The sequence below is a fragment of the Bombina bombina genome, chromosome 5 (assembly GCF_027579735.1).
Source record: "Bombina bombina isolate aBomBom1 chromosome 5, aBomBom1.pri, whole genome shotgun sequence".
Lineage (NCBI taxonomy): Eukaryota > Metazoa > Chordata > Amphibia > Anura > Bombinatoridae > Bombina > Bombina bombina.
Genome location: NC_069503.1, coordinates 472976865 through 473004574, shown reverse-complemented (window position 1 = coordinate 473004574; position 27710 = coordinate 472976865). Strand labels below are relative to the sequence as shown.

The 27710-nt window shown below is 36.2% G+C and overlaps 1 protein-coding gene across 1 annotated transcript in view; it reads left to right on the top strand.

Annotated features, from left to right (window-relative positions):
• The window catches only part of LOC128661511 (uncharacterized), a 300034-nt gene that overhangs the window by 170945 nt on the left and 101379 nt on the right, over window positions 1-27710 (top strand). The window contains exons 44-54 of the mRNA XM_053715761.1: window positions 1802-2009; window positions 2097-2203; window positions 7616-7832; window positions 9937-10110; window positions 10773-10892; window positions 14293-14365; window positions 15309-15412; window positions 17395-17575; window positions 18827-18962; window positions 21893-21977; window positions 23705-23878. Coding sequence (XP_053571736.1) covers window positions 1802-2009; window positions 2097-2203; window positions 7616-7832; window positions 9937-10110; window positions 10773-10892; window positions 14293-14365; window positions 15309-15412; window positions 17395-17575; window positions 18827-18962; window positions 21893-21977; window positions 23705-23878 — 1579 coding nt within the window. The remainder of the gene's footprint in view (window positions 1-1801; window positions 2010-2096; window positions 2204-7615; window positions 7833-9936; window positions 10111-10772; window positions 10893-14292; window positions 14366-15308; window positions 15413-17394; window positions 17576-18826; window positions 18963-21892; window positions 21978-23704; window positions 23879-27710) is intronic.

The window sequence follows — 27710 nt, the reverse complement described above, 5'->3', positions numbered from 1 at the left end:
TCTTATGTTTGTGGCCTTGGTTGTATTCCAGCTACTTTATATGAATCTCTTCTGAAGCTTTGTATCCTTTACAATGATACAGGGTTCTGACTCTGTCGCTTATGTCTATCATCAGGGGGGAGTTAGCAGTTCATTTATGAGGATAGCATTTTAAATTCTTTCCTGGGTAGGAATTTATTTATGTTCTTATTCTAGGACTAAATAACTGGGAAGAAATTTTCTCTCAGTCTTCAATATATTGGGAGGGTAAGGGAAGTAGGAGAGATACTTAAAGCTCTACAGTAGGGTGTCTTTGCCTCCTCCTGGTAGCCAGGTGATGTACATGTAAAGACTTGTGAAAACTCTCACCACCTTGAGAAAGAAAAGATGTTTATTTATCAAATAAATCTAAAAGGAAGTGCATGTTTGTTTACAATTACTATTAAGGTATTCATCCCTCACTGGCTGGCTTCTACTGAAAAACTTGGTTTTATGCAGCACAGCAACATCCATTTTTCACAAAGCAATGTAAGACGTTGAAATATTCTCCTTTGTATTAAACAGAACTATTTTGGGTACAACATCTACTTAAAGAAATAGAGCTAACTTACCATTGTTTATTGCTTTTTACATTTGTGCTGAGAAATAGCTAAGTGGCTTTTTATAATACTATGGACCAGATTACGAGTTAAAGTTAATGCTCGTTTGGTTAGCGTGTCTTCATAGCTGTGGTTAACAGTTTTGCAGTCACAAAAAAAATCAAAAATACATTACACAATACACTCATGATAACACTAATAAAAATTATTAAAAAATATATTGCACATAAAAGTTATAAGGCCTCAAAGATATGAGAACTCAGGTGTTAGAAAAAAGGCATGCTTTAACGTAGACATACATACATATAAATGTCTAAAGATGTCTATGTATGTACAGTGTATATATGTGTGTGTGTGTGTCTATATGTATACATATGCATTTATATGTGTATATATGTATTTACAGACATAAATACACATATAAACAGATAAATACATATGTACACACATATAGGCATATAAAGAAGTGCATTGGAGCCCTTTTTCTGTAAATATTTCATACTCCAATATTCTCCACATAGCAGAATGTGTTCTATGTATTTTTAAATAGATATTCATATATATATATATATATATATATATACATACATATATATGCAAGCACCACCGACTTGGCACCCTGGTTGAAGACCCTATTGCATTATGAGTGCAGATACACACGGAGGATATCTATATATAATCATGTATACATATAGGTATATATTGTACCACATTAGCATCAGATATATGTAGAAATATGTATTTATGAATTTATAGAACATATTCTTCTAAGTGAAGAACATTGGAATGTGAAATATTCATATTTTCCTTTCAGGTTAGCGCATTTGAGAATATGCGTTCGGGTTACCGCTCGAGTGTTTTTTCCCCCCACTTTATTTGTCCTTCGACTTCTATAGGGGAATAGGTTAATAGCTTTTTGTGTGCATCGGATTAGCAATAACTTTTTAATTTAAACTTGTAATACGAGCACAACCCGACACGCACAAAAAGTTTACTTCTAGCTCATTTAGCGCATGAGCCAATTCTGGCCCTATATAGGTGGATCCTATAAAATTTAAATTGTATTAGTACATACTCATTTTATTATTTATAAATATGTCTTTTGAAAGATTTAACACCCTATAGTTTTCTTTAATTCATGTTTGATTATTATTAATGCAAGTACTTTTTATTTTAATTTAAGGTTGTTAATTGTGAGTTTTTGTCTCTGTTTCTGTTTGCAGCGCCTATACAAATGTGGTACCGTGTGCAATTGTTTTCCTTTTCATATTGCTGTACATTGTGCTGCTGACATTCTGCAAACTTAAAGATAAACACGAAGAGAAGAAGAACGACTGTGTGTTGCTTCAGGATAATTCTCCAAGTGACCAGCAGCAGTATGCCATTATTGTTGATATAGGTTTCCGATCTAGACCAAAGTCAACAGCTAAGGTATATTTAGTTTCACAAACTGAAGCGATTTGGAATAGTATATCAGAAATACCTTATTGTTGTGTCACTGAATTATCTTTCTATTAGGTGCATATTGTTCTACATGGTGAAGATGGGGTATCTGAAACTAGAGAACTTTATTGCCCTGACAAACCTCTTTTTGAAAGGAATTCTCGGCATACATTTATTATGAGGTAATTTTTAGCTTACCGATATTAAATATATTTAACCACCCATAGAATTTAAAAAATGAATAAAGCAACATTGGGAAACAATGCAAATAAAAGTGGATTTATATTATGTAGATCACTAAGCAAGAAAATTATTATTATTGTTTATTTGTAGTGTCACTGTATTCCACATCACTGAGAACATGATCGTTGGGCTGTACACTACAATTCAATCATTAATATGTTTGAGTTTTTTTGATTTTCTTAGAACAAATAAATGTGCTGAAAAATGTATCTATTTTTATATTTAAAGGGACAGTGTACTGTAAATTTCTTTCATACAGGTAGTGAGAGTCCACAATCTATTACTCCAGAAAATTATTCTTCCCTACCACTAGGAGGAGGCAAAGATTCCCAAACCCCAAGAACTCTATAAAACCCCTCCCACCTCACCAATACCTCAGTCGTGTCTTTGCCTCCACTGAAGGTGGTCGAAGAATGAAGATGTGCGTTTGATTCTTCAGTGACAGCGGTTCTCAGATCTAGTTGTGGCCTGTTTCCCCTCAGAGTACAGTGTTTGTCAAAGGGATGTATTTGGAGTATTGGAAGTGACATATATTTCACTAGAGGGAATTTAGTCACAAGCCTTACCATGGGGGTCACAGGGACTTGTCCTTTGCCTCTGCCTGTTGGTTCTTTGATATACTCCTATTCTTTTTGCGCAAGTACTATATTTTGATTTACTTGTCACTCGATAAGGCCTTTAGGTTATCACTATAAATATATATATATATTTATTTATATATGTACATAGCCTTGGGACAGTTATATATATGTTGTTATTTGATACTTCCCCCTTTAAAGTATTAATATGTTTATTTTTGTAATGATCACTGTATGGTTGGAACACAGCTGTAGATTTATTAGATTTGTTTGTTTCACTAGTACCTCTGTATTCCTTGTGGAGATAGAAAATATAGACTTTGGCAGAGAGTGATTTTAGTTGAGGTTGTATTTAACAACTACCAGTCAGAATTACTGCTATAGTTGCACAGAGTGGGAGAGCTTTTCAAACTGACAGTAGTGACAATACTATGTAAGTAAGTAGTTCTTACAAACCAGGTACTCTTTTTACTTGTATGGCCCTTTAAGGATTGGTTAATGAGTGCACTGATACAATCAGGAGATTCAGCAAGAAAGAGGCTGTAAAGTTATCCGCTTATGCAACTCCACTAGTGACAGTGTGTTTGGGTGAGATCTGCAAAAGGCTACATGCAGTTCAGTAAAGCTGATTAATATATTTTACAAGAGAGCTGCTCCTAGCCGACTGGTTCGTTCGGCTTCCCTGTATACTGTGTGCCTGAATGGAGCAAGCAGCTGAACTCACTGGCGGTTGCGAGCTGCGGTCATGTGACCGGCTACAGGCAGTTCTGTGTTACACTGTTGCGAGTGAATGCTGAGAGATAATGGAGACGGCTACAAACAGCTTGTCAGCGTCAGTGGAGGCCAGTACGGTGTACTGTTAGCCGCTGTAAGGTAACAGCTGAGTGAAAGAAATCCGTAGAGGTATTATGGTGGTGTCCTGGGAGGTCATAAACTAGACACAGGAAATATATCGTAGTTAACAGCTTGCTACAGATTCTACAATTTAGCAAACGGAACAATGAGTTGAACAAATTCTCTTGAAGGAAATATGGAACAGGAATTATTTGAGCAATTGTATTCCAAATGTTAGAGAACAGCAATCAGATAACGTGCTCTGGCTCAGTTTCAGTTAGGTTAACAAACAAATTACTAAGCACTTGTTTGCAGCTGAGTGAAGCCTTATAAAGGTAAAGGGGGAGGGGCCAGAGGAAATCCTGACAATTTTTATTCATGTAAATTTTAGACGCTTAAGTGTTTTCAAGCACGTATTTTTTTGTGCTATAATTCTCAATTATTGATGCATGCTTGCCTTCGGGTTTGCATGTGTAGGTGTGATAGTTTGAGTACTTTTTGGCACAATTTTCTTTTATAGTTGATGTATGCTTAAAGTGCATCTCCCTTTACATGTGTACTGTCTGGATGCAAGACGTACTTTTTAAAAATATTTTTAAGAGTTTTTAAGAGTTTTTTTGCATAAGGGGCTTTTTTTTGCAGTTATGGGGCTTTGTAATTCTGTCACTAAATCTGCATTTGAAGCTGGATCATTTGAACATTTTATTATCAATATTAATTGTTTATATTGTTATATGCTAAGGTATTTCCTTCCTATACAAATAATGTATTGCTTTAATGCATTCTGACAATTACTACTACTGTTCTTGATTCAAAGGGTATTATTGCTACTTCTGTTTGTTCCTTACAGGAAGAATATAATAAAAAGGTAGATCAAGATATCAAAGTGTAGATAAGTAAAAACAAAGCTTTTTGTGCTTCATTAAAAACATACAAAGCAGAGATATCCAGTAAGAAACACAGTTGTATGCGTTTTGGCCATGTCGGCTGTAATCATAGACTTAACTCCCTCTCAATGAAGGTGTATTATATAGGGCATATCTCCGCCCTCTTAAAATAATTAAAAGTAATTAAAGGGACAGTCTAGTATAAATTAATCTTTCATTATTCAGATATAACTTTTAATTTTAATCAACTTTCGAATTTACTTTTATCATCAAATTTTCTTTTTTCTCTTGGTATTCTTAGTTTAAACTAAACATAAGTAGGCTCATATGCTAATTTCTAAGCCTTTGAGGGCTGCCTCTTATCACATGCTTTTAAAATCTCTTTTCAACACAAAGAGACAGAAAGTACATGTGGGCCATATAGATAACACTGTGTTCAGGTACAGGGGGTTATTTAAGATTTAGCACAAAACAATGCTAAATTTAAGACAATAGATAATAAACAGTCACAGTCATGTGATCAGGGGGCTGGAAGAAGGTTCCTAGATACAAGGTAATCACAGAGGTAAAAAGTATATTAATATAACTGTGTTGGTTATGCAAAACTGGGGAATGGGTAATAAAGGGATTATCTATTTTTAAAACAATAACAATTCTATAGTAGACTGTCCCTTTAACCATTAAACTGCCAGCAAATAGTAATATATTGCACACATAAAATCAGATTTTACAAGGGATGTCAATAAGTATATAAGTAAAGGCACTTACATATAGGTACAGTATTAAATATGAATATACACATGATTTTCAATAGTAACCAACCCTTGAAACTCTAACTACAGATAAACCACAAATATGGAGACAATTGATTTACAATCAACCCATCATTTGCTCCTTGTGTATGGTTAAATGACTGGGGCCTTGCACTACTGTAAAAAAGGAAAAGCCTTTCCGTGATAAAGATTGTCTGGATTTTTTTCTAAATGGATGGACTTGACTGTACAATATTAGCACTTCTGTGCCCCTTCTTCTGAGGAAGAATATACAACTTTTTCTCCTGGAATTGTGAACTTCATTCGAACACCAGTGAGGAAATTATGGTAGCCATGCCTTTTTCAACTAAGCGTAAAAATTCAGTTCAGAATTTACCTTCTTCTAGTTCTTAGGCTGCTGTGTCCTCAGAGCGGGTGTTTTTTCTTTGTTGATCAAGAGTCTTACTCTGATCATTTTACTGACATCCTTTTATATTCATTCTCTTTGTAAGTTAATGTTTGCTTTCTTACTTACTTTAGAGGTTACATGATTCTAAAGTAGATGGTGATATACCAGTTAAGGGCCAGATTACAAATCATGTCAGCTCAACAGTTATTAAATCTACCCCTTGGTCTCTATTGAAAGATAATTGTTTTCTCTGTTTCCGACTATGTTACATCTGTATCTTATGTCAATCATCAGGGGGGAACTTACAGTTCCATAGTTATGAGGATAGTATCTCTATTTCATTCCTGGGCAGAAACTTATTGCTGTATGATTTCTGCTGTTTATGTTCCAGGACTGTATAATTGGAAAGCAGTTTTTTTCTCAGTCTTCAGTTATGTTCTATCATATAATAAATCTTTGGGGTCGCCAAGAAATAGTTCTGATGGCTTCCCAGTTAAATCTACATTTTTCAGGGTACTGTGTAAGATCCAGTGTTCATTCTGACTAGCCTATATTTTTTTTCACCTCTGGTCTTTTATTTCAGAGTGATTGCCGAGCTTTGGTGATTCTGTTTTGCTCCAGCTTGTTCCTGTAGTATTTGGCTGCTTCTTTTGCAGTCGGACCTTCTATTTTAGGATCTTTATTTCTACCCGGATTCTAGTTCTCTTGGCTTGATGGCAAGGAGATAGAATCAGAATTCCTTTGATCTATTTGTTCGGTTATTGAGTTTCTAATACAGGATTGTAAGTCTGTGACTAGGGGAATCGTTATTTAAAGGTCTGGAAGGCCTTTATTTATACTTGTTCAAATAAAGTTTTTTATTGGCATTCTTTTTGAATTGCCAGATTTCTTTCTATTTTTACAAGATGGTTTGGATAAGGGTTTATCCACCATTCTTTTGAATGCTCAGTTTTCTGTATTTCGTTAGTTATGTCCCGTAAGAAGATTGTTATCTTTCTGACATTCATGGTTAGTCCTAGCCTTGCTTAGAATTAAACCTGTTATTATTACATTTTTCCTCCTTGGAATCTTAATTTGATATTGAGGATTTTGCAGGTTCCTCCTTTTGGGTCTATGCATAAGATTGATAATAAACTTATTTTTGGAAGTTTTGTTTCATTTAGATTGTTGTTCCTCCTTTATTATTCAGAGTGGTCTCTTAATGTTTTGGAGTCTGTTAGAACTTTGTAGTGTTATGTTGACACTACCTAGGTTTTAAGGCAAACTTTTAGTTTGTTTTTTTCCTTTTGCTGGTTTTAGAACTTCAGAGAGTTTCTACTATTTCTTTGGCTTCTTGGTTAAAACTTTTGCTTTATATTGTTTTCTTGGAGGCAGGTCAGCCTCCACCTAGATGGCTTTCTGCTCATTTTTTCAGACTTAAACATATCTCAAGATAATATTTGTGTTTCTAATTTTTTTTAAGGGCCTCGCTGTACGAATATTTCACTGGAGCAGCGAGCTTTTGAATATCATGCCCTAAGTTTTAACTTTTGTGTATACATAAAGAGATAAGATAATGAGAAGCATATGTGTATAGATAAGAGATAAGATAAGGGTGTCTCCTTGCCCTGCAAATTCAGCCAACTTAAATGGGCCGTGCTTTCAACTATCAAAACCACTATTTCATACATTTAATATAAAGCTAAAGAAACAATTTCCCGTACATTTTATACACTGTCTTTGTTAAACAAGTTAATGGAATCTCATTAAGTGGAAACTAATTTTACAGTATACTGTCCTTTTAACACATGCGCCAACTAAGAAAATGTCTATGCTTTTCTGGTAACAGGTCAATTAAATTATTTGCAAAATGTGATTTAAAATTTCTACTTTTACATTATATATGTTATAGCATCCCTGACAGCCTTGGGCCTATATGGAAAATTCATATTTGGCATAATAACAGTGGTGATTGCCCAAGTTTGTACCTCAGCCATGTTATAATCAAAGATCTTAAGTATGGAACCAGTTGGTTCTTTCATGCTGAGTGTTGGTTGGCTGTGGATGAAGGAGATGGAAAAGTGGAACGGGAGTTCACATCTACTGGTCACGGACTTGGTTTCAAAAAGGTAAATTAATTAATTATAATTAAACAAACTTTTTTAGTCTGCTTTACTAGGGGTCTGAAGATCAAACTTTGCCAGCATGAAGAGAAATTACATTAACTCCCTTTCCGGTCCTATACATTTTCAATAAGTGCGCCAGCAGGTCTTATTTACTTTATTTTCGAAACAAACAAAAAAACATACAGTGTGACACTCCTGCTTTTAAACAGGGGGTGCGCCCGCATGACATAGACTACGTATGTAATGCTGTGTGCACACTGTACATCATAACTCTAGCACAGCCGCGCACCGTAGATGGAACATGTCGGAATATATCCGACATTGGACCGCGAGTGGTAAAACCCTTTGTCGGATATATTCCGACATAGGACCGGAAAGGGTTAAATTCTTGGGTGCTTTTATTTAGCATAATATATGATTGTATGTGTCTCTTCTTCACTTCCAATGCCTGATGATATAAATCCGCTCTGGTGAGATTATCTAAGGAACCTCATCAGTACTGTGAGGTCCCTTAAAGAAAGAATTTTAGAAAGACAAATTTTAGCTTGAGAGCTGTTCATCTCGCTGCGCAGGTTCTGCATGTAAGGGAGAGGCACATACTTTACATTAAAATGCTTAAAAAAAAGCCTCCAAAGTTTTGCATGATTTTTCACCATACCAGCGGGTTTTTGGTCATCGGACCCCAAGAACCCTGCACAGCTTAACAAACAACTGTCAGGCTAAAATTTGTCTTTATAACATTCTCTAAGAGACCTCACAATACTGATGAGACATCTTAGATAATCTCTCCAGAGCAGAGGGCCAGATGATCTAAAGCTCTCCGCACTGGTGAAATGATCTAAGAAGTCTCGTCAGCACAGCAAGGTCCCTCAAATAATTTTAGAAATGCAAATTTTACATTAAGAGATGTTTATCTAAATATGTAGAGTTTTGTATGTAAAGGGGTGATTTCTATATTACAATATAAGGTCTAAAAAAAATCCCAATGATTTTGTGTGGTTTCTCTGCATGACGGCAGTGTCAACAGTACATAATATATAGTTCTTCAAAAAATAATTCCATCAAAAAAATACAGATTTTATTTTTGTTTAATGAAATAGTCTTAAAATAAAAAAATAATTATCTGTTATACATTCCACTGGATTGTATTCTTTTGTTTAGTTTTCCTGTAGCACTCAGTTTAAACTGTGTGAAATGTAGAATGTGTGAAAAAGGAAAGTGTGAAATTCTTATAATGCTATGTGCAATGTATTTAGCTATCATTCACTATCCCACAAAAATTATGGAACTATCAAGATTAAATACCAGGATGTTTAAATAAATTAAGGTAAAATGTGTACAGTAATATATTACGATGGTACAATAATCAGTAATTGTCTTTGGTCAGCTTACAAGATTGGCTTCTCCAAATCAGCAGTTCATGAGACACAAAATTAGGGCACATGTGAGGGTCAAATGTATATTTTGTAGCCAGTACCAGGCTTTGGGTATATGTAACTTTTAATATTATTACTTTACAGTTTTTGTCACTGATTTTTCTTAAACGGACACTGAACCCAAATGTTATCTTTCATGATTCAGATAGAGCATGCAATTTAAAGAAACTTTCTAATTTACTCCTATTATCAATTTTTCTTAATTCTCTTGCTATCTTTATTTGAAAAGCAAAAATGCAAGTTTAGAAGCCAGACCATTTTTGGTTCACAACCTGGATTGTGCTTGCGGATTGGTGGCTAAATACTGTCCAGGGTGCTGAACCAAAAATTGGCTGGATCCTTAGCTTAGATGCCTTCTTTTTCAAATAAAGATAGCAAGAGAACAAAGAAAAATTGATAATAGGAGTAAATTAGAAAGTTGCTTAAAATTACACGCTCTACCTGAATCATGAAAGAAAAAACAAATTGGGTTTAGTATCCCTTTAAAGATACAATAAACCCTCTCCACTGTACCTCTACACATGTAATCTTTTGAAAGCTGTCTGCACCATATTGTTACAATATTTAGACATTTAAAAAACATTCCGCCTGTATTGAAGTAAAGCTTGTTTTCTTAAAATCTTTTACTTAATACAAATCAATAAAAAACAAAAAACATATTTTTTTACCAGCTTTTTTACTGCAAGTTAACAGAATATCTAGAAGATTTTCATTTGTGGTGCTCCGTATTAAGTCGTCCTTCATATAGCTGGTTCACTCACACTCAGCGCATAACAATTTGCCTGGTCTTGTTTTTGGGTTATATGAGTTTAAACATTGTCCTTATTCACTGGAAGGAAGAACAAGTATGTATAACATTATTTTTTAATCCTTATATTGTTTAAAGAAACTCATAGGGGCCGATTTATCAATGTCTGGTGGACATCACTGAATGTCGACAACATACGCTGTCGGCATTTAACATTGGACAAGCAGTTCACCACGATCAGGTGGATTGCAAACCGCAGCCTCAGAGGAGGCATACGAGTTAAGGCGCAGTGGACTTAAGTCCGCTGCTTCTTAACTCCTGTTTCCGGCGAGTCTGAAGGCTCGTGCAGAAACAAATGCATTGGGGCCGATTGACACTTTTGATAAATCGTCCCCATAGATAAAATTGTCATACAACATGATTGTTTAACTTATTAGTCAATAAGTACATTATTAGTCTACACATTTTTGATGTTAACAATAAATATAATATTTTGTATGGGTAGTTGCTTCATTGGAAATTTGTTTATGCATCTGCAACCTGATATAGTTCTGACATCGATGGCAAGCAGTATACAGAAGTATTTGAAGTCACCATATTTGAATCAGGAAGAGTAAACTTAAAAAATATATATTTATTAAAGATAACAAAAAATAGCATATATACACATACACATATATATATACATATATGCATAGAATGATTTTAAATTGTTTTGTCATTTTTGTTACTAATTTTTTTTATGTTTTTATTTTTAAGTATACAGCTGAAATGGGCTTTATAGACATTTCCACTGTGTCTATGATAACAGGATTGCAGGCTACCATGACAATCTATCCAGTAGCCCTATTACTGTCACTTCTTTTCAGGTTTAGTGAGGTAAGTCAAACAAAGAAATATAGGTAATTAATTAAGTATAATGTATAATATATACAATGCATAATATATAAAACTGTAAGCTATTGTAGCCAGTCTGTTGTTTGCTTAAACATGTATTTAAATATGATTTTAATTATAGATTCAGCTATACAAATTGCACCTATAATGATATTTCTGTAGGAGATACCATCATATCTTACCAAAACTTTTCTTCAATATTTAATCCACCCACACCTCTTCATTTTGAATTTTAGAGACTCTGTAGCTTTTTAAGATCCTGGGGTTTCAATAACACTAAGAGATAGAACCAAATGGGAAACTAGATGGAACTCTAGATGGGAAAAAGCTATCCGCTATGTCACTTTATATGAATTATATCTAAAAATATTTTTATAAAGGCATCTTACACCTATTAGACTGTTTAATATCTTCCACACCAATTCACTCAAGTTCTGGAGAGGTTGTAATGAACTCAGAACCCCATCCTATACTTGGGGGAAGTTGTTTTCTTGTGGTGCTAGACATTCCATTACTGTAGTCCAAAAATATTACTATCTAATTTTCTCCTAGTGCAGGATTATTACATCATTTTCCTCATACCCTAAGCCTACTGCAGAAATTATTCTGTGTTTACTTATTTCTGGCTGTGAAACTGGCCCTGGCTCGGGCATGGTTAAAACTAACTCCACCAACCTGGGTACAGGTTGTAGACATTTTACAAAATTTTATGTCTCTCAAGTGAATAACTCAGTTGAACTCCAATATTTGGTTTTTGAATACGGCCCTTTATAGAAGGCTAGATTACAAGTGGAGTGCTAAACATCGCTCCACTGAGTAATACCAGTGCACGCTAATGTGCCCTGAAATTACAAGTTGAGCGCAATACGAACGCGAGCTCGTGTTCTCATTGCTAGGAAGCATTGCACTCACAAGAGCACGCTTCCATAGGCATACAGTTCCCATAGATCACAATGTAAAGGCACTTTTCAGTGCCTTTTTTTCTAACACCCCACACCTGCCAACTTTAGCCCCCAAATTGTAATGGGTGGTTATTTATCAAGCACCTGCATATGGGCACATTTGCCGTTTGCAGGCATGTGATAAATTAGCGCTCCACTTGTAATCTAAACCAGAGTGTTTAATAACCCCATCACTGATATACTTGTGTTTTTCTTCCTCTGCCTTTCTTTTCTTTCCCTCTCCGAATGGGGAAACTCTATGGGTCAGATTACAAGTGGAACGCTAAATATCGCTTGCATGCAAGCGATATCGGCACTCCACTTTGTAATACCAGCACACGATAATGTGCGCTGGTATTACAAGTTAATCGCAATGCGAACGCAAGTTTGCATTCGCATTGCTAGGAAGAATTCCGCTATGGGAGCCTCGTTCTGATGCAGTCAGAGACGGTATCAGAACCTTGCGCAGCAAAAGAGGTATCACTATCAGAAATTGTTTTATTATTCTTTTGTTTAATCTGGAAGATTGTCATTTATTTATACTTGAAGTGTACATGTTTAGATTACCTTGTGTTTACGTAATTGTACATTTTTCTTAAGCCTCAAAAAAAAAAAAAAAATAATTAACCCTAATTTAACTAGTGTTTTTTAAAAAATATGGGGCTAGATTGCTAGATTAAAAGTGCTGCACTGTTGTGTGCACACATAGAACAAGTTGAAAGTACATGGGTGTGAAAATAAAATGTTCACCAAACACATCATAAATATATTAAAAGCTTACGAGCTGGCTCATTTTTTATTCAGCACCCCGGGTAGTGCTTGCTGATTGGTGGCTGCATTTGTATGTATATATGTGTTTTTATATGTATGTATAGACATATATACACATATAAGCACATAAATATACATGTATAGACATTTATATACATACATACATATATTTAGACATATATATATATATATATATACTTATTTAGACATATATATATATATATATATATATATGTATATATATATAAATGTAATTTAATTGGTTGGGTGGGGGGGTTTAATTTTAGGAGGGGGGCTTAGTAATTTTTTAAGGTAAAAGAGTTGTTTAACTTAGGGCAATGCTCTACAAAAGGCCTTTTTAAGGGCTATTGGTAGTTTATTGTAGGTTAGGGGGTGTTTTTATTTGGGGGGGCTTTTTTATTTTTATAGGGCTATTAGATTAGGTGTAATTTTATTTATTATTTTTCGTAATTTTGTGTTTATAATTTTTTTAATGTTAGATTTTTTCTGTTTTTCCGTAGTATTAGTTTTTAAAAAAAAAAAAAAAAATTAGGTTTTTAATTGGTAGTTTATTTTATTTTATTAGAATAGAGTTATGTTAGGTTAATTTATAGTTTAATGTTAGTTTTTTTTTATTTTATAGGTAAGTTTTTATTTATTTTAAGATAGTTATATTGTAATTTTAATTTAAAGTAAGGGGGGTGTTAGGTTTAGGGGTTAATAATGTAATTTAGTTTTTTGCAATGTGGGGGGTCGGCGGTTTAGGGGTTAATAGGTTTAGTTTAGTAGTTATGATGTGGGGGGCTAGAGATTTAGGGGTTAATACTTTATTATAGTGTTGGCGATGTGAGGGCCGGCGGTTTAGGGGTTAATTGGTTTATTTAGTGTTGGGGTGACGGATTAGGGGTTAATAGGTTTATTTAATAGTCGCAAATTAGGGGTTAATACGTTTAATATAGTATTTGCAATGCGGGAGGGCGGCGGTTTAGGTGTTAATAGGTAGTTTATGGGTGTTAGTGTACTTTGTAACATTTTAGTTATGAGTTTTGTGAAACAATTTTATTTTGCAAAATCCATAACTACTGCTCTCAGATGGCGGTATGGATCGTGTCGGTATAGGCTGTAACGCAAGCATTTTAACCGGACCGCACAACCTGTAATACGGCTGTATAGAAAATCCTGCACTCATTTTTTTGAGTGCGGAATGGACGTTGCGTTACAGGCTGAAATTCTTGCGGTATAGCTATACCGCCGCGTTTTGTAATATGCTTTCCCGGCCATTCGACGTGCAATGGCCAATTTTTCAGCGGTATAGCCGTACCGCAAAACTTGTAATCTAGCCGATTGCTTTTTTTGTTGCTAGTATGACTTTCTGCATTAACACGGTGGGATTAGCCCTTTCCTTATGTAAAATAAAATGTGGCAGTTTTTCTATGGCATATCCAAATCACAATATCCATATTAAATAATATGATGTACTGAAAAAATACAATATTTTAGCAAGGTAAATCTTTATTTGAGCGCTAGAGCATCTTATGTCTCTTTAAATTTCAAGAAAATACATTAAGTAGTTTATGACAAAAATGTATGTTAAATTATGGTTACAATAATAAATTTAGATACTAAGTGGAAAAAAATTTGTGTAATACTATTTTTTTATTTTGTTTTAGAAAAAGATCATTAAAGATTCAGGAGAAGAAAGATTTAAAGCTGCAAAAGAGTCTGAAATGTACTCCATTGAGGGTAAAAACAACGATTTATGCACTTTTTAGAAAATTCTGCTTCTGTTGAAAGTATTTATTTTTATATATTTGTTTTAGTTATTGTTAATAGTGTATTTCTAGAAAGTGAAAATGCAGTTGCTATCTTTTCTGGTACACAACTGATTTTTACAAGCTGCCATGTTAGAAAGCTTCATTCGTTGCAATAAAATACAATAATATTTACCATCATTTACATTGGATGAATTACTACTGTATGACTGATATAAATATGACATTTCTGCTCTGGCTTACAATACTAGATGGGAATCGATAACCTCAGTCACCATTTTGGACTTACAGAAGAGAGTCATTAAAAAAAATAGAAAAAAAATTATCATAGTATTTTAATCTTTTGCATACTCCATCCCTGATAGAGATTGCGTGAACATTTTAAGGTGTTCTATTTAAATTTGTCCAAAAACTGAATGGGAATGAATGGAGTGGGATTATTAAGAGCTTTTACTTTTAAAATCAGTCACACATGGAGATTGTATTGCACTGTATTAAATATTAGGATTTGGTTCTATTTTAATATACTCTTTCAATATATTAGTAGTGTAGGATTGTATATTAAAATATAGCAAGAGGGGTTCATATTCCTTATCTGGCTAGATTTCAAATATTTGTGTTTTCTGATGAGTATACGCCAGTCATCCATGGTTGTATTGCCGGTCTGTATCATGTATCTGACATATTCTTATTGTTTGAAAAGAGATATAGAAGATACTTGATATTCTTTAATGATACATAGCTCTTGATTACAGATCTAGCAAGAACTGGTCCCACTACAATAGTAAATCCAGAGATTTAATTAACATTTGTGCAGTTTACACTAATGTACAAGTCTGACATTCCATGGTTTGACCATATTTTCTTAGTCCTTTTAACAAGCTCACATCTGTCTTAACTTTATAACTTTGTAGGTCATCAGAATTCTTTATCAGCAGTGGATACCATGCTTGAATCCAATTTGACTTGGCAACACTTCCAGTACTGGGCCTATGATGCATGGAAGAAGAAATATGAGGTATGTATTAGGTTATTTGTACACTATCATTATTCTCATTATTGCTGATATATTTTACTGTAGGTAGATCATATTTCACAGAAGCAATCAAGCAGTGATGAACCATTCAGACCAGCTGCTATATTAATGCCTTTAAACTTAAAGGGCCATGATACCCAAATGTTGAAACACTTGAAAGTGATGCAGCATAGCTGTAAAAAGCTGAGTAGAATATATCACCTGAACATCTCTATGTAAAAAAGAAAGATATTTTTAAAGTATTCAGACCCCATTGTAAAGGACTTTAAGCAGCAAATCAGTTTGTCTGTCTCGGGACAGGCAGAGAGTGAGCCTTGTGCACACTCATGAGATTTCCCTATTCAGCTTAAGGAAGTTTACTATGAAATCTCATGAGATCACAGTAAAAGAGTTCATGACCTCAGCACTGTTGATGCTGATTGGCTGCAGTTCATTTCTTCATTTTTTATTTTTTTTTACCTGCAGCTGGACAGCAGCTGAAGTATAACTTTTTACACAGCACTTACTCTGGAAATTGTGAGGTAAAATATCTTCCTTTTTTTACATAGAGATGCTCAGGTGATATTTTCCTGTCAGCTTTTTACGGTTATACTGCATCAGTTTCAAGTGATTTAGCATATGAGTATTATGTCCCTCTAATCCTGATGTTACTTAATTAAAATAATTTCCAAATAAAGTAGGAAAACATAAGTAAGCTGAGACCCATGGCAAGGAAGAGGGCCACAGTGTGATTCAGATGGACAAATATTAAAGAGATTGAATAGAGCAATGGCACTTTAAACAGTTTTCCAATCGTCTTTAGTTCTCTTGGTATTTTAATCCTAGGTGGACTCAGAAGTATGCATGTGTCTTTAGCCATTTGGCAGCGTTGTTTGCAACTATGTATAACATTGCTAAAGATATTGGGGCCTATTTATCAAGCTCCGTATGGAGCTTGACGCCCCTTGTTTCTGGCGAGTCTTCAGACTCGCCAGAAACACAAGTTATGGAGCAGCGGTCACTAAGACCGCTGCTCCATAACCCTGTCCGCCTGCTCTGAGCAGGAGGACAGGAATAGCCGGAATTCAACCCGATCAAGTACGATTGGGTTGATTGACACCCCCTGCTGGCAGCCCATTGGCCGCGGGTCTGCAGGGGATGGCGTATTGCTCTCCACATTCAGCGATGTCTTGCGGACCTGATTCGCACTGTTGGATCAGGTCCGCAAGATATTTGATAATTCGGCCTCATTGTTGCAAACACTGCCGTCCAAAGAATGCTAAAGACAAGTGCACAATCCTAAGCTCCTATTAGTTTACTCTTCAACAAAGGATACCAAGAGAACAAAGCAAACTAGACAGCAGAAGTAAATTGTGACGTTGTTTTAAATTGCATGCTCTGTCTGAATCATGAATGTTTAATTTTGACTTTATTGTGCCTTTATGATAGATATTTCTATTTGAATATATAAAAAAAAAAAAAAAAACTATCAGGAAAACACTAGGGGACTAACTGCTGCCTTCAGGCTTTAGTTTGGACTCATATGACCTAAATGGAAAAGTAAATTAGATAAAGCAAGACATGTGGCAGATTTATCTAGAGGTGAATGCCCCTAGCAGTTTCAGGTTAACTTATTTGAGCCTGCAACCAAAAACCTCTGCTTCCTAAACACTATGCACTTAGAATTGGCAGATAAAAATCAACTGAATTGATCCAACTGGGTGATTGGCAACCTCTGCTCTTACACAATTGGACTCAATTATTGATATGGGGAGAGAATGTGCCTCGCAATTTGCAATCTCAGGTGGACAGGTTCACTGCATGTGAGCTTTGTCTGTCTGGACAATGAAAAATCCACCCATTAGTACACAGGCAGCAAATATTCAGAAGCTAAAGATAGAACTTGAAAGTTATGTTACATGTATAATCTGCTTTTATGTCTCACACATGAATGATTTTTTTTCTCCATATATTTTGTCCTGTAGAGGGATTTTTTTACTCCTAGTGTTCACTCTGTCAACTCTAGCAAAAGGAGCGAAAAAGGAAGTCCATTGCCTTCTAACCAAAGCTCCAGTGGGTTTGAAGATGGCAGTAACAATAGTCATAAGCCTGATCCAAGAGACTATAAGCAAAGCAAAAATGATCTCTGCTCAGAATATTCATCAGGTAGTTTTTTTCCCTCTGAAAATAGATTTTTATAAATTTATATATATGTAAATAGAATGAAGATAAAGTGCTCTATGTAGAATTTGTAATTATTTTGGCAAGTTGACATATTAGCATAAAATACAGTAGAAGTTCATATTCTTATACTATTTATTACTAAGAGATGTGCAAAGTGCCTGAATCAGCAGTGAACAAACTATCTCTAGGATTCAGTTGTGCACAAACATCATTTCCTGTTAGTCACTCTCAGGGGCCGATTTATCATTGGTCTGTCGGCATTTATCATTGCACAAGCAGTTCTTGTGAACTGCTTGTGCAATGCCGCCCCCTGCAGATTCAAAGCCAACCAGCCGCTAGCAGGGGGTGTCAATCAGCCCGATCGTATGAGATTGGGAGGATTGATGTCTGCAGCTTCAGAGCAGGCGGACCAGTTAAAGGGACATAATACTCATATGCTAAATCACTTGAAACTGATGCAGTATAACTGTAAAAAGCTGTCAGGAAAATATCACCTGAGCATCTCTATGTAAAAAAAGGAAGATATTTTACCTCACAATTTCCTCAGCTCAGCAGAGTAAGTTATGTGAAAACAGTTATACTTCAGCTGCTGTCCAGCTGCAGGTAAAAAAAAATGAAGAAATTAACTGCAGCCAATCAGCATCAACAGTGCTGAGGTCATGAACTCTTTTACTGTGATCTCATGAGATTTCACTTAACTCTCATGAGATTTCATAGTAAACTTCCTTAAACTGAATAGGAAAATAATATGAGTGTGCACGAAGCTCACGCCCTTGCCTCTCCCGGGACAGACATACTGATTTGCTGCTTAAATTCCTTTGCAATGGGGTTTGAATTCTTAGGATATTTTGAGGTAAAATATCTTTCTTTTTTACATAGAGATGTTCAGGTGATATTTTCTAGTCAGCTTTTTACAGCTATGCTGCATCACTTTTAAGTGTTTCAACATTTGGGTATCATGGCCCTTTAAGGAGCAGTGGTCTTAAGATCGCTGCTTCATAACTGCTGTTTACGGCGAGCCTGATGGTTGGCATGGAAACAGCAGCATCAGGGGCCTATGGCCCTTGATAAATCGGCCTCTCAGTATCAGTTTTGCCAGCTTCCTCCATTTAGTACTTTTTATTTTGACCTATTCAAGAATTTGTTAAAATAGAGATGTCTTACATAATGCATTATTCAGTGCTGGTATAGGACTTATTTTCATTGGTTGTTTCTTACACATGTTTTTCATAGATCGCAGCAGCCTATTTGAGAATTCTGTTTTCCATGGTTATAAGGTTCTTCCTCCATGGTGTGTCTATGTGGCCTGGTCACTGTGTGCTCTGTTTAGCTTGTCCTGTGTCATAGTAACTGTACTGGTTGGCTTCAGGTAACTATATCTGTGATTTTTACATTGAAATGCTTATAATTTAATTTTTTTTATGGTCAACTTCATAATAATAACAATACGGACATAAATTAAGCACTTGATTTCCAAAATTTTGGTATGCCTGTTTTGCAGGCTAGGGGGTATCCCCTTACAAACTCTTTGATTATATCTACATTATCTCTCTTGCTGTGGCCAGTTAGGGACAGATATTGATGATCTCTTGAACTAGTCAAACAATCACTTGTAGAATGTTGAACAATGTAGAATTGGTCACTATATTGTATATTATAAAACTACAAAAAGTACCATTACAACACTGGCCTGTCTTTCTATCTGTCTCTCTACTGTCTCTCTATCCGTCTCTCTGCTATCTGTCCTATCTGTGTCTCTGCTGTTTTACTGACTCTTTGTTTCTATCCGTCTTTCTGCTATATGACACTCTGAATTTCCATATTTCTATCTTGCTTTTTGCTGTCCGTCCATCTGACTTTCTGTCTATCTGTTTATCTAATGTCTATGAGGCCAATTTATCAAAGGTCTTGCGGACCTGATCCGACCAGGGACGTGCACTCATAGGAGGCAGGGGAGGCAGTGCCTACCCTGCCATATGTGGCCAAAGCTTAATTCAATTTTAATTAAAACAAAAAAAAGTCCAAAAAAAATATTTTCCCCCCATATAATGCAATGGAGAGGCAGATACAGGAACGCTTCTCTCCATTGCAGTACATGGGTCAAAGGAAAAGCTGTGCTGCAGCGCCACCTGTGTTCTGTCAATATATTAGCAGCAAAGATTGGGACCAATAGGAGGCACCCCTCTTGATGCCTCCTAGCAAGTGAATGATATATAGATTAATCAGAAGGAGGATGCAGTGAGCAGGGTCATGTGACACAACTGGAAGCTGAGGTAACCTAAGAACAGATGACACCAAGCAGAAGAGTAAAGTAGTATTCTACATCTCTTGTTATTCACAGATTGTGTTCAGATACAGCTCATTAACAGGGGGGACAGTAAGTGAGCATAACCCAATGCTGACAGGAAGTCAAAGGGTCAATTCAAATTGAAATCCATAATTTAAAACCCAGAGTTTAAAGTGTGCAGTTTCCACATTATTTAAATTAAAGTTTTTGACATTGAATATTGCTAAGCCTCCCTTTTTCATGGTTATTTGATTTAATTAGGTACAAACTCCATATATGTTATGTCTGTTCAGTCATAGGATGCAGTATCTATTTTTATTTTTCTCTGTGTCTCCATTTATTTAAAGACTGCTGTTAACTTGTAATTCACAAATCAATTGAAAGCTGTTGCATTGTGTTTTTAATATGTGCTGCTTTTATACAAGTTTATATTAATAAAAAGGAGATGAGTCATTTAAAAAAATATATGTAATTATTGCAGTTAAATGTTTTTAGAAATAAAGTAACTGGTTAAACACATAGTCAAAGGGAGACATTTAAAATTAAACTTTCATGATTGAGGTAGACTTTTCTAGTTATTTATATTTTGAGAATTAGCATCAACTGTTACTGGCCCCATGTCAGCAAATCAAATTAGTTTTTGAAAAGAACATGAAAGTCATAATTATATTTCCATCATTCAGATAGAAATTGCACAAAAAAAAAAAAAAAAAAAACTTTCTATTTTACTTTTATTATTATGTACTTCATTCTTTTGGTATCGTTTGTTGAAGAGCATACCTAAGTGGGATGTACACGTGCGTTTCTTGAACACCATATTGCAGCAGCAGCTGTGCTGGCAGTATTGATAACTTGTCCTTTGTGTAAAACTTGTATGGTAAATTATTTCTATTTTTACAATACAGTAGTGAGTAGAGAAGAGATTGTGTATCATTCTAATTGCTTAGTAACTGGTACTGTGCCACAGAATTGTGTGAGTGTGTATGTGAGCAGAGTATGTGTGGGTGTCAGTGAGCAGAGTATGTGTGCTTTATTCTCCAGGTAATCAATACATTTCCGATGAGCTGATGCTTTAGTTCAGTGTTTCTCAACAATGGTCCTCAAGTACCCCCAACAGGCCAGGTTTTCATTATAGCTGAATCAGTGCACAGGTGAAGTAATCAGCTGATCAGTAACTCAGTGGTTACTAAATTTCTCTCACCCATCACCTGATTATGTCACCTGTGCACTGGTTCAGCTATCATTTAAACCTGCCCTGTTGGGGGTACTTGCGGCCCTCTGTACATGTGTTTCTCTGGCGTATCATATCTAGTGCCTCACCTGCCTCTGACCTCACTGCACGTCACTGGATCCGACTGTGCGGATCAGGTCCGCAAGACCTCGCTGAATGCAGAGAACAAAACACTCTCCGTATTAAGCATTGCACCAGCAGCTCACAAGAGCTGCTGGTGCAACGCCGCCCCCTGAAGACTCGCGGCCAATGGGCCACCAGCAGGGAGGGGTCAATCAACCCGATCGTACTCGATTGGGTTGAATTGCTGCAATTCATGTCCGCCTCATCAGAGCAGGCAGACAGGGTTATGGAGCAGCGGTCTTTAGACCGTTGCTTCATAACTGGTGTTTCTGGCGAGTCTGAAGACTCGCCAGAAACATGGCCCTTCAAGCTCCATTCGGAGCTTGATAAATGGGCCACTTTATATCCTCTTTCCATATAGCAACAACGAATGCCCACAGCACTTATTAATTCGTTGTTGCTATATTTGAATTTGGGGAATAGGCAGATTCCCAGTTTTCACGGGCACTTACTCCATTAAAGTTGCTGTTTCCAGTGTGTATTGTATATCCGCTTTCCAGCTCACTGACTATCAAAATGTATCTAATAAAAAATTTTTTTTACAAGTCTTTTTGAATGCCTTTTAAGATAAAATAGTCAATAGTGAACATAAGTGAATTAGAAAAAGGTGTTTCATTTCCTGTAACCGAAAAAATAACTTTTTTTTTTCTATTCCCAGGTTTGGTCCTTCAAAATGTATACTGTATCTACATGCATTGTTTTTCTCCTTGATCTATTGCATTTTTATTATTCAACCTTTTATGGTAAGAAATATCTTTAAACATCATCTATATTTAATGGTGCAAAATGTAACTCATACAGTATCAACGTATTTTCTTGTCCTAATGTTTATATGATATTAAAAAAAATATATATATTTTTAAAGTTGATGTCAGACTTACTAACATTACAGACGTTGGTAGTGTATCCATAGTTTATGTTCATGTTGCCATTTACAACTTTTTAAAGCTTAAATGGAAATAAGTTAGAAATAATATAAATCGCTAATGCAAAATTGTTAAACACAGAGTTAAAGCATTATAGCAGAAAACTTCCAGGGACACTTTGATGCAGAGCCACACTTATGTATGTTTTGCATAGCTCTGCCCACTCCAATCCACCCCGAAACAAGTAATACTACTAGTATAACTTAGCCATACTGATTGATTAATGGGATAGGAAAGTCAAATTAAACTTTCATGATTCAGATATAACATGTCATTTTTAAATTCACTTCTATTATCACATTTACTTTGTTCATTTGAGCACCTTTGTTGAAAAGAATTTGGGGCCGATTTATGAAAGTGTGAGCAGACATGATACGATCTAGCGTATCATGTCCGCCGCACATTGATAAATGCCGACAGCATATGCTGTCTGCATTTATCATTGCACAAGCAGCTCTTGTGAACTGCTTGTGCAATGCTGCCCCTGCAGATTTGCGGCCAACCGGCCGCTAGCAGGGGGTGTCATTCAGCCCGATCGTATGAGATTGGGCAGATTGATGTCCGCAGCCTCAGACCAGGAGAAAAAATATGGAGCAGCGGTCTTTAGACCATTGCTTCATAACTGCTGTTTCCGGCGAGCCTAAAGGAACTTGATAATTCAGCCCCTATGTATATATCCTAAGCAGCAGCAATACTACTAAGCAACTATTAAGAGCTAGCTGTTAATTGGTGGCTACAAACATTTGTCTCTGGTCACTGGCTCATCAGATGTGTTTAGCTAACTCCCAGTAGTGCATTGATGCCCTGGAACTGACTTTAATTATGTGTTTAATCCCTTTGCAGAGGTTAAATGTTTGGTTATATGCAAACACTAGAATATAGAATAAAAATGCTTTAAAATGTTAGAACATTTTCTTTTTGCACTGTTATAGCCATTTAATGCAGGTTAAATCATCATGCTCTTCATCATCTCCCTTACTCTCAAGCACATACTTAGCATAGAAAAAATACCTTTATAGCAAGTACAATAATAAACCAAGGGTTAAATGATTAATTCAGCAACTGTATACCAGGACACCCCAAAGCACACTAGTTTATATAGATGTTACACAGCCTGATATTAGACAGTGATGTTACCTCAATATGTTGAACCTGCTAACAGCTGTGTTGGGGCTGCTTGAATGGAGAGTGATGTGTTGTAGATTTGTTTTTTTTATGCTAAAACACTATTGAAAGCTTCACAAGTAGGTGGCATTTTATGAGGTAAAGATTATTTTTTGCTCTTTGCTCCTGCAGTGATTGCTGACAGAAGGTTAATAGACCCAGAAATGCCCCAGTAAGGCTGGATTGTTTTTGTATGTTCTCTTAAAATCCAAGCCTAATGTCTTAAAGGGACAGTATACACCAATTTTCGTATAACTGCATGTAATAGAGACTACTGTAAAGAATAAGATGCACAGATACTGTTTCCCAAAACATATCAACATTCAGAAATCAGCTAGCTAGATTATTACCTAATGTAAAACAACTATATTATGTTGCAGATATTCCTGACAGCATTGTTTGTGGCGTGGTGGAAAAGGGAGCAAACTGACTTCTTTGCAGAAGAATTGCGTGATGCTACAAAGTATTTCCTAAGTGATCCAATGCTTTTTTCACAGAATTTTGCACTTTACAATCAACAAAATACTCATGAACTGGTCACAAACTTTGACAAGGTAATGATTTATTCATTTATAATAGCTAGTTACTCTAAGAGATACATTTTATATTTGTTCATAGAAAATTTATTGTGATGGTAAATATAAACTATTAACCCTGTCTAGTTTCCCAATATTTCCACTTGTTATGTGCAGAAAATGGAATGTATAGCTTTATATTTAGCCAAAGAATCTCAATATAGTGATACTTACACAAATTACTTCTGAATCTTCTACCTTCTAAATGATATTCGTCATCTTTTTTAAGCATTTCTGTGTTTTGAAAAATGCTTCCCTGCTGAACATTAAACACTAAAAATTACAATGATGCAAGAAAAGATTAGTCTAAGAATAACATTTAGAGGTGTTTTTTTAAAGTTTCATTAGTTGTTTAAATATTGAAAAAAAATGAGTGTAAAGTATTAGGGGCCTATCTATCAAGCTCCGGATATAACTTGAGGCCCCGTGTTTCTGGCGAGACTTCAGACTCGCCAGAAACACCAGTTATGAAGCAGCGGTCTAAAGACCGCTGCTCCATAACCTGTCCACCTGCTCTGAGCAGGCGGACAGACATCTCTGCAATTCAACCCGATCAAGTACGATCGGTTTGATTCACACCCCCCTGCTGGCGGCCTGCAGGGGGCGACATTGCACCAGCAGCTCTTGTGAGCTGCTGGTGCAATGCTGAATATGGAGAGCGTATTGCTCTCCATATTCAGCGAGGTCTGGCGGACCTGATCCACTCTGTCGGATCAAGTCCGCCAGACTATGATAAATAGAGGCCTTAGTGTCTATAAAGCAATGGAAGCTGCCATGTTGTAACTTAGGTTACCTTCTCTGCTGTGGCCAATTAGAGACAGTTATAAATAGGTCACTAGGGTGTGCAGCCAATGGCTGTGTGGAATATAACAGTGTTCTGCACTTCCATTTCCAACAGCAACTGAAAAGCTCACAATTTCAGAATGGAATTACAGGAAATATATATATATGTTTGAGATGATAATATAAAATGATAAAAGTGTTAAATGTCACTTTAATAAATCCCTTACTGGTACTCTAACTTGAGAAACCTAAAGCCACTGTTCCGTTTTCTTTTTTTCCTACCCAAATAAACCCTGCCCAGAAACATTTGTCTCTGCCCATTTCACATTCACTTATGTTAATAATTTGGTAAACAATAGTTACCTTTTTCTGCATATGCCTCACATATCATTTGAAACTATGATGTAATACCAAAAACCTATTAAAGGGACAGTATACACCAGTTTTCATATAACTGCATGTAATAGATATCACAGATACTGATCTATAAATCCAGTATAAACCTTTTAAAAACGTATTTAGAAGATCCAAGTTCAGCACTGTTGATGATGAGGTAGTCTGGGACACCCAGTGAAAGGGGCTAGGACTCAGAGCAGACACTCTCCCCCCCTTCCCTGCATATGAAAAGACAGATTAAACAAACAGGGGCCAGGAGTAGTCTGTAAACGCATGTATACATCTGACACTTTGGGGCTTGGTTAGGAGTCTGAAAATCAGCACAATGTTATTAAAAAAATAAGCAAAACTTTATATTGTTACTAAAACACTCCCAGATGGGCTATATAAATGGATCATCTAGAAAACATTTATGCAAAGAAAAATCTAGTCTTCAATGTCCCTTTAAACATCTTACATTTTAGTGAATACAATAGCATGCAAATGAGGGTGTGGCAGTAAACTCAAACTTTTAGCATAATTAACCCCTTTGCGCTGGGATCAAAGCATTAACATTGGGACAACAAAGTTCTTATGTAAACACTTGGAGGCCCATTTATCAAGCTCCATATGGAGCTTTTGGGCTCGGGTTTCTGGCGAGTTTTCAGACTCGCAAGAAACAGCAGTTATGAAGCAGCGGTTTAAAGACCGCTGCTCTATAACCCTGTCCGTCTGCTCTGAGCATCTCCCGATTGGCCTCCAGTCTGCAGGGGGCGGCGTTGCACCAGCAGCTCTTGTGAGCTGCTGGTGCAATGCTGAATACGGAGAGCGTATTGCTCTCCACATTCAGCGAGGTCTTGCGGACCTGATCCGCACTGTCGGATCAGGTCTGCAAGACCTTTGATAAATAGAGCCTCTTGATGTAAAAATGAAATCATGTGATCGTTGATGCAATCATGTGATTTCAAGGCCGGGATTGGATCATGGGGGAACTGCCTATGCTTCTAGGCAGGCCCCCAGTCCGATTCCAGCTTGCGTCAAAGAGGGAGGCTGCAGGATGAACATATAAGGTAGGTAGTTCCATGCCGTCTCACAGGGTTTAGGCCCAGCGCTGTTAGGATGGCATGGAACGTCCTAATGGCATGAATGGGTAAAACCTCACTTATACTCAATTAGGGCCCAGTGATCACAAACTCATCTGCTTGGAGAGAATTCACACAAAATTGTGGGGTATTTCTTAGACCTTATATTATAATGTTGATGTCTCTCATTCATACCAAGAACCTTTCATAGAGAGATAAATAGCTCTCACTCTACAAATTTGCCTTTCTAAAATTAATTGAAGAACCTTGTGGTACTGATGAGATTTCTTAGATAATCTCGCCAGACCAGAGTACCTTAGGGAATTGGGATCTTAAAGAGATATTATATTGTTTTATATATGCATAGTATTTGAAAGACACTGGGCCAGATAACGAGTGGAGCGCAAGGCATTTATCACGAGTGTTTGTGCTCATTGGGCTTACCGCTCATATTACGAGTTAAAACTAAACAATCGCTTGAGAGCAATGGCGATTTACACTTGAATGATTATAGCAACTTCAGAGCTCTGGTTAACTGTTTTGCAAAACTAAAAAGTTCCACAAAACACATCAAAAATACATTACAGCATATAGGTACACTCATTATAACATAATCTAATAAACATTATTCAAAAAACATATTTCAGGTGTTAGAAAACATAACCAGCCGGCAAAGGGCTTTAACAAAGAGATACTTACATACACAAGTCTAAATAACTTATCAGTTCTTATGACTGACTTGCATTTCAGCCAATCAGCCAATCAGTGCTGACTCATAAATAACTTCACAGGAGTGAGCACAATATTATATATATTATCTATATGGCACTCATGAACTAGCGCTGTCTAGCTGTGAAAACTGTCAAAGTGCACTGAGATAAGAGGCAGCCTTCAAGGGCTTAGAAATTAGCATATGAGCCTACCAACTTTTAGCTTTCAACAGAGAATTCCAAGCGAATAAAGCAAATTTGATGATAAAAGCAAATGGGAAGGTTGCTTAAAATTGCAAGCCCTACATGAATCATGAAAGTTTATTTTTTACTAAAATATCCCTTTTACCCCTTGAGCCAAATAGACGTAGATACTACAACACACAGTACTTTGGACAGCATATTATGTTAACGTAGTACCTATGTCCAACACTGTGGCACATGCTGTGGTTCCCATTGTCAGCTTTAACAGAGGAGACGGCATCTGGGACAGAAGGCATCTGTCTTTATATAGTAATGGAGCAATAACCGTGCTCCCTTACCATATGAAGCCAGGACACCTATCAATATAGTGACACAGACAGTCGATCCATGATGCAGTGCAGCCAGTAGGAAGGAAGGCAGCAGGTGGGCAGCTCATCTCTGGAGGGGGGAGAGGATTCCTTACACTAATGCAAATGATCACGGGAGGGATGGGTTCCTACACTACAGAAAGGGTATTCTTGGTTGGAGGGGGTGTGGGTCCTACACTACAGAAATGTTTTTACAATAATAGATTGTTTGCAAGAGATGGGGAGGATGATGGGGGATCCCTACACTACAGAAAAACAACAACAAAGATGGCATTGACCAGGGGGGAAG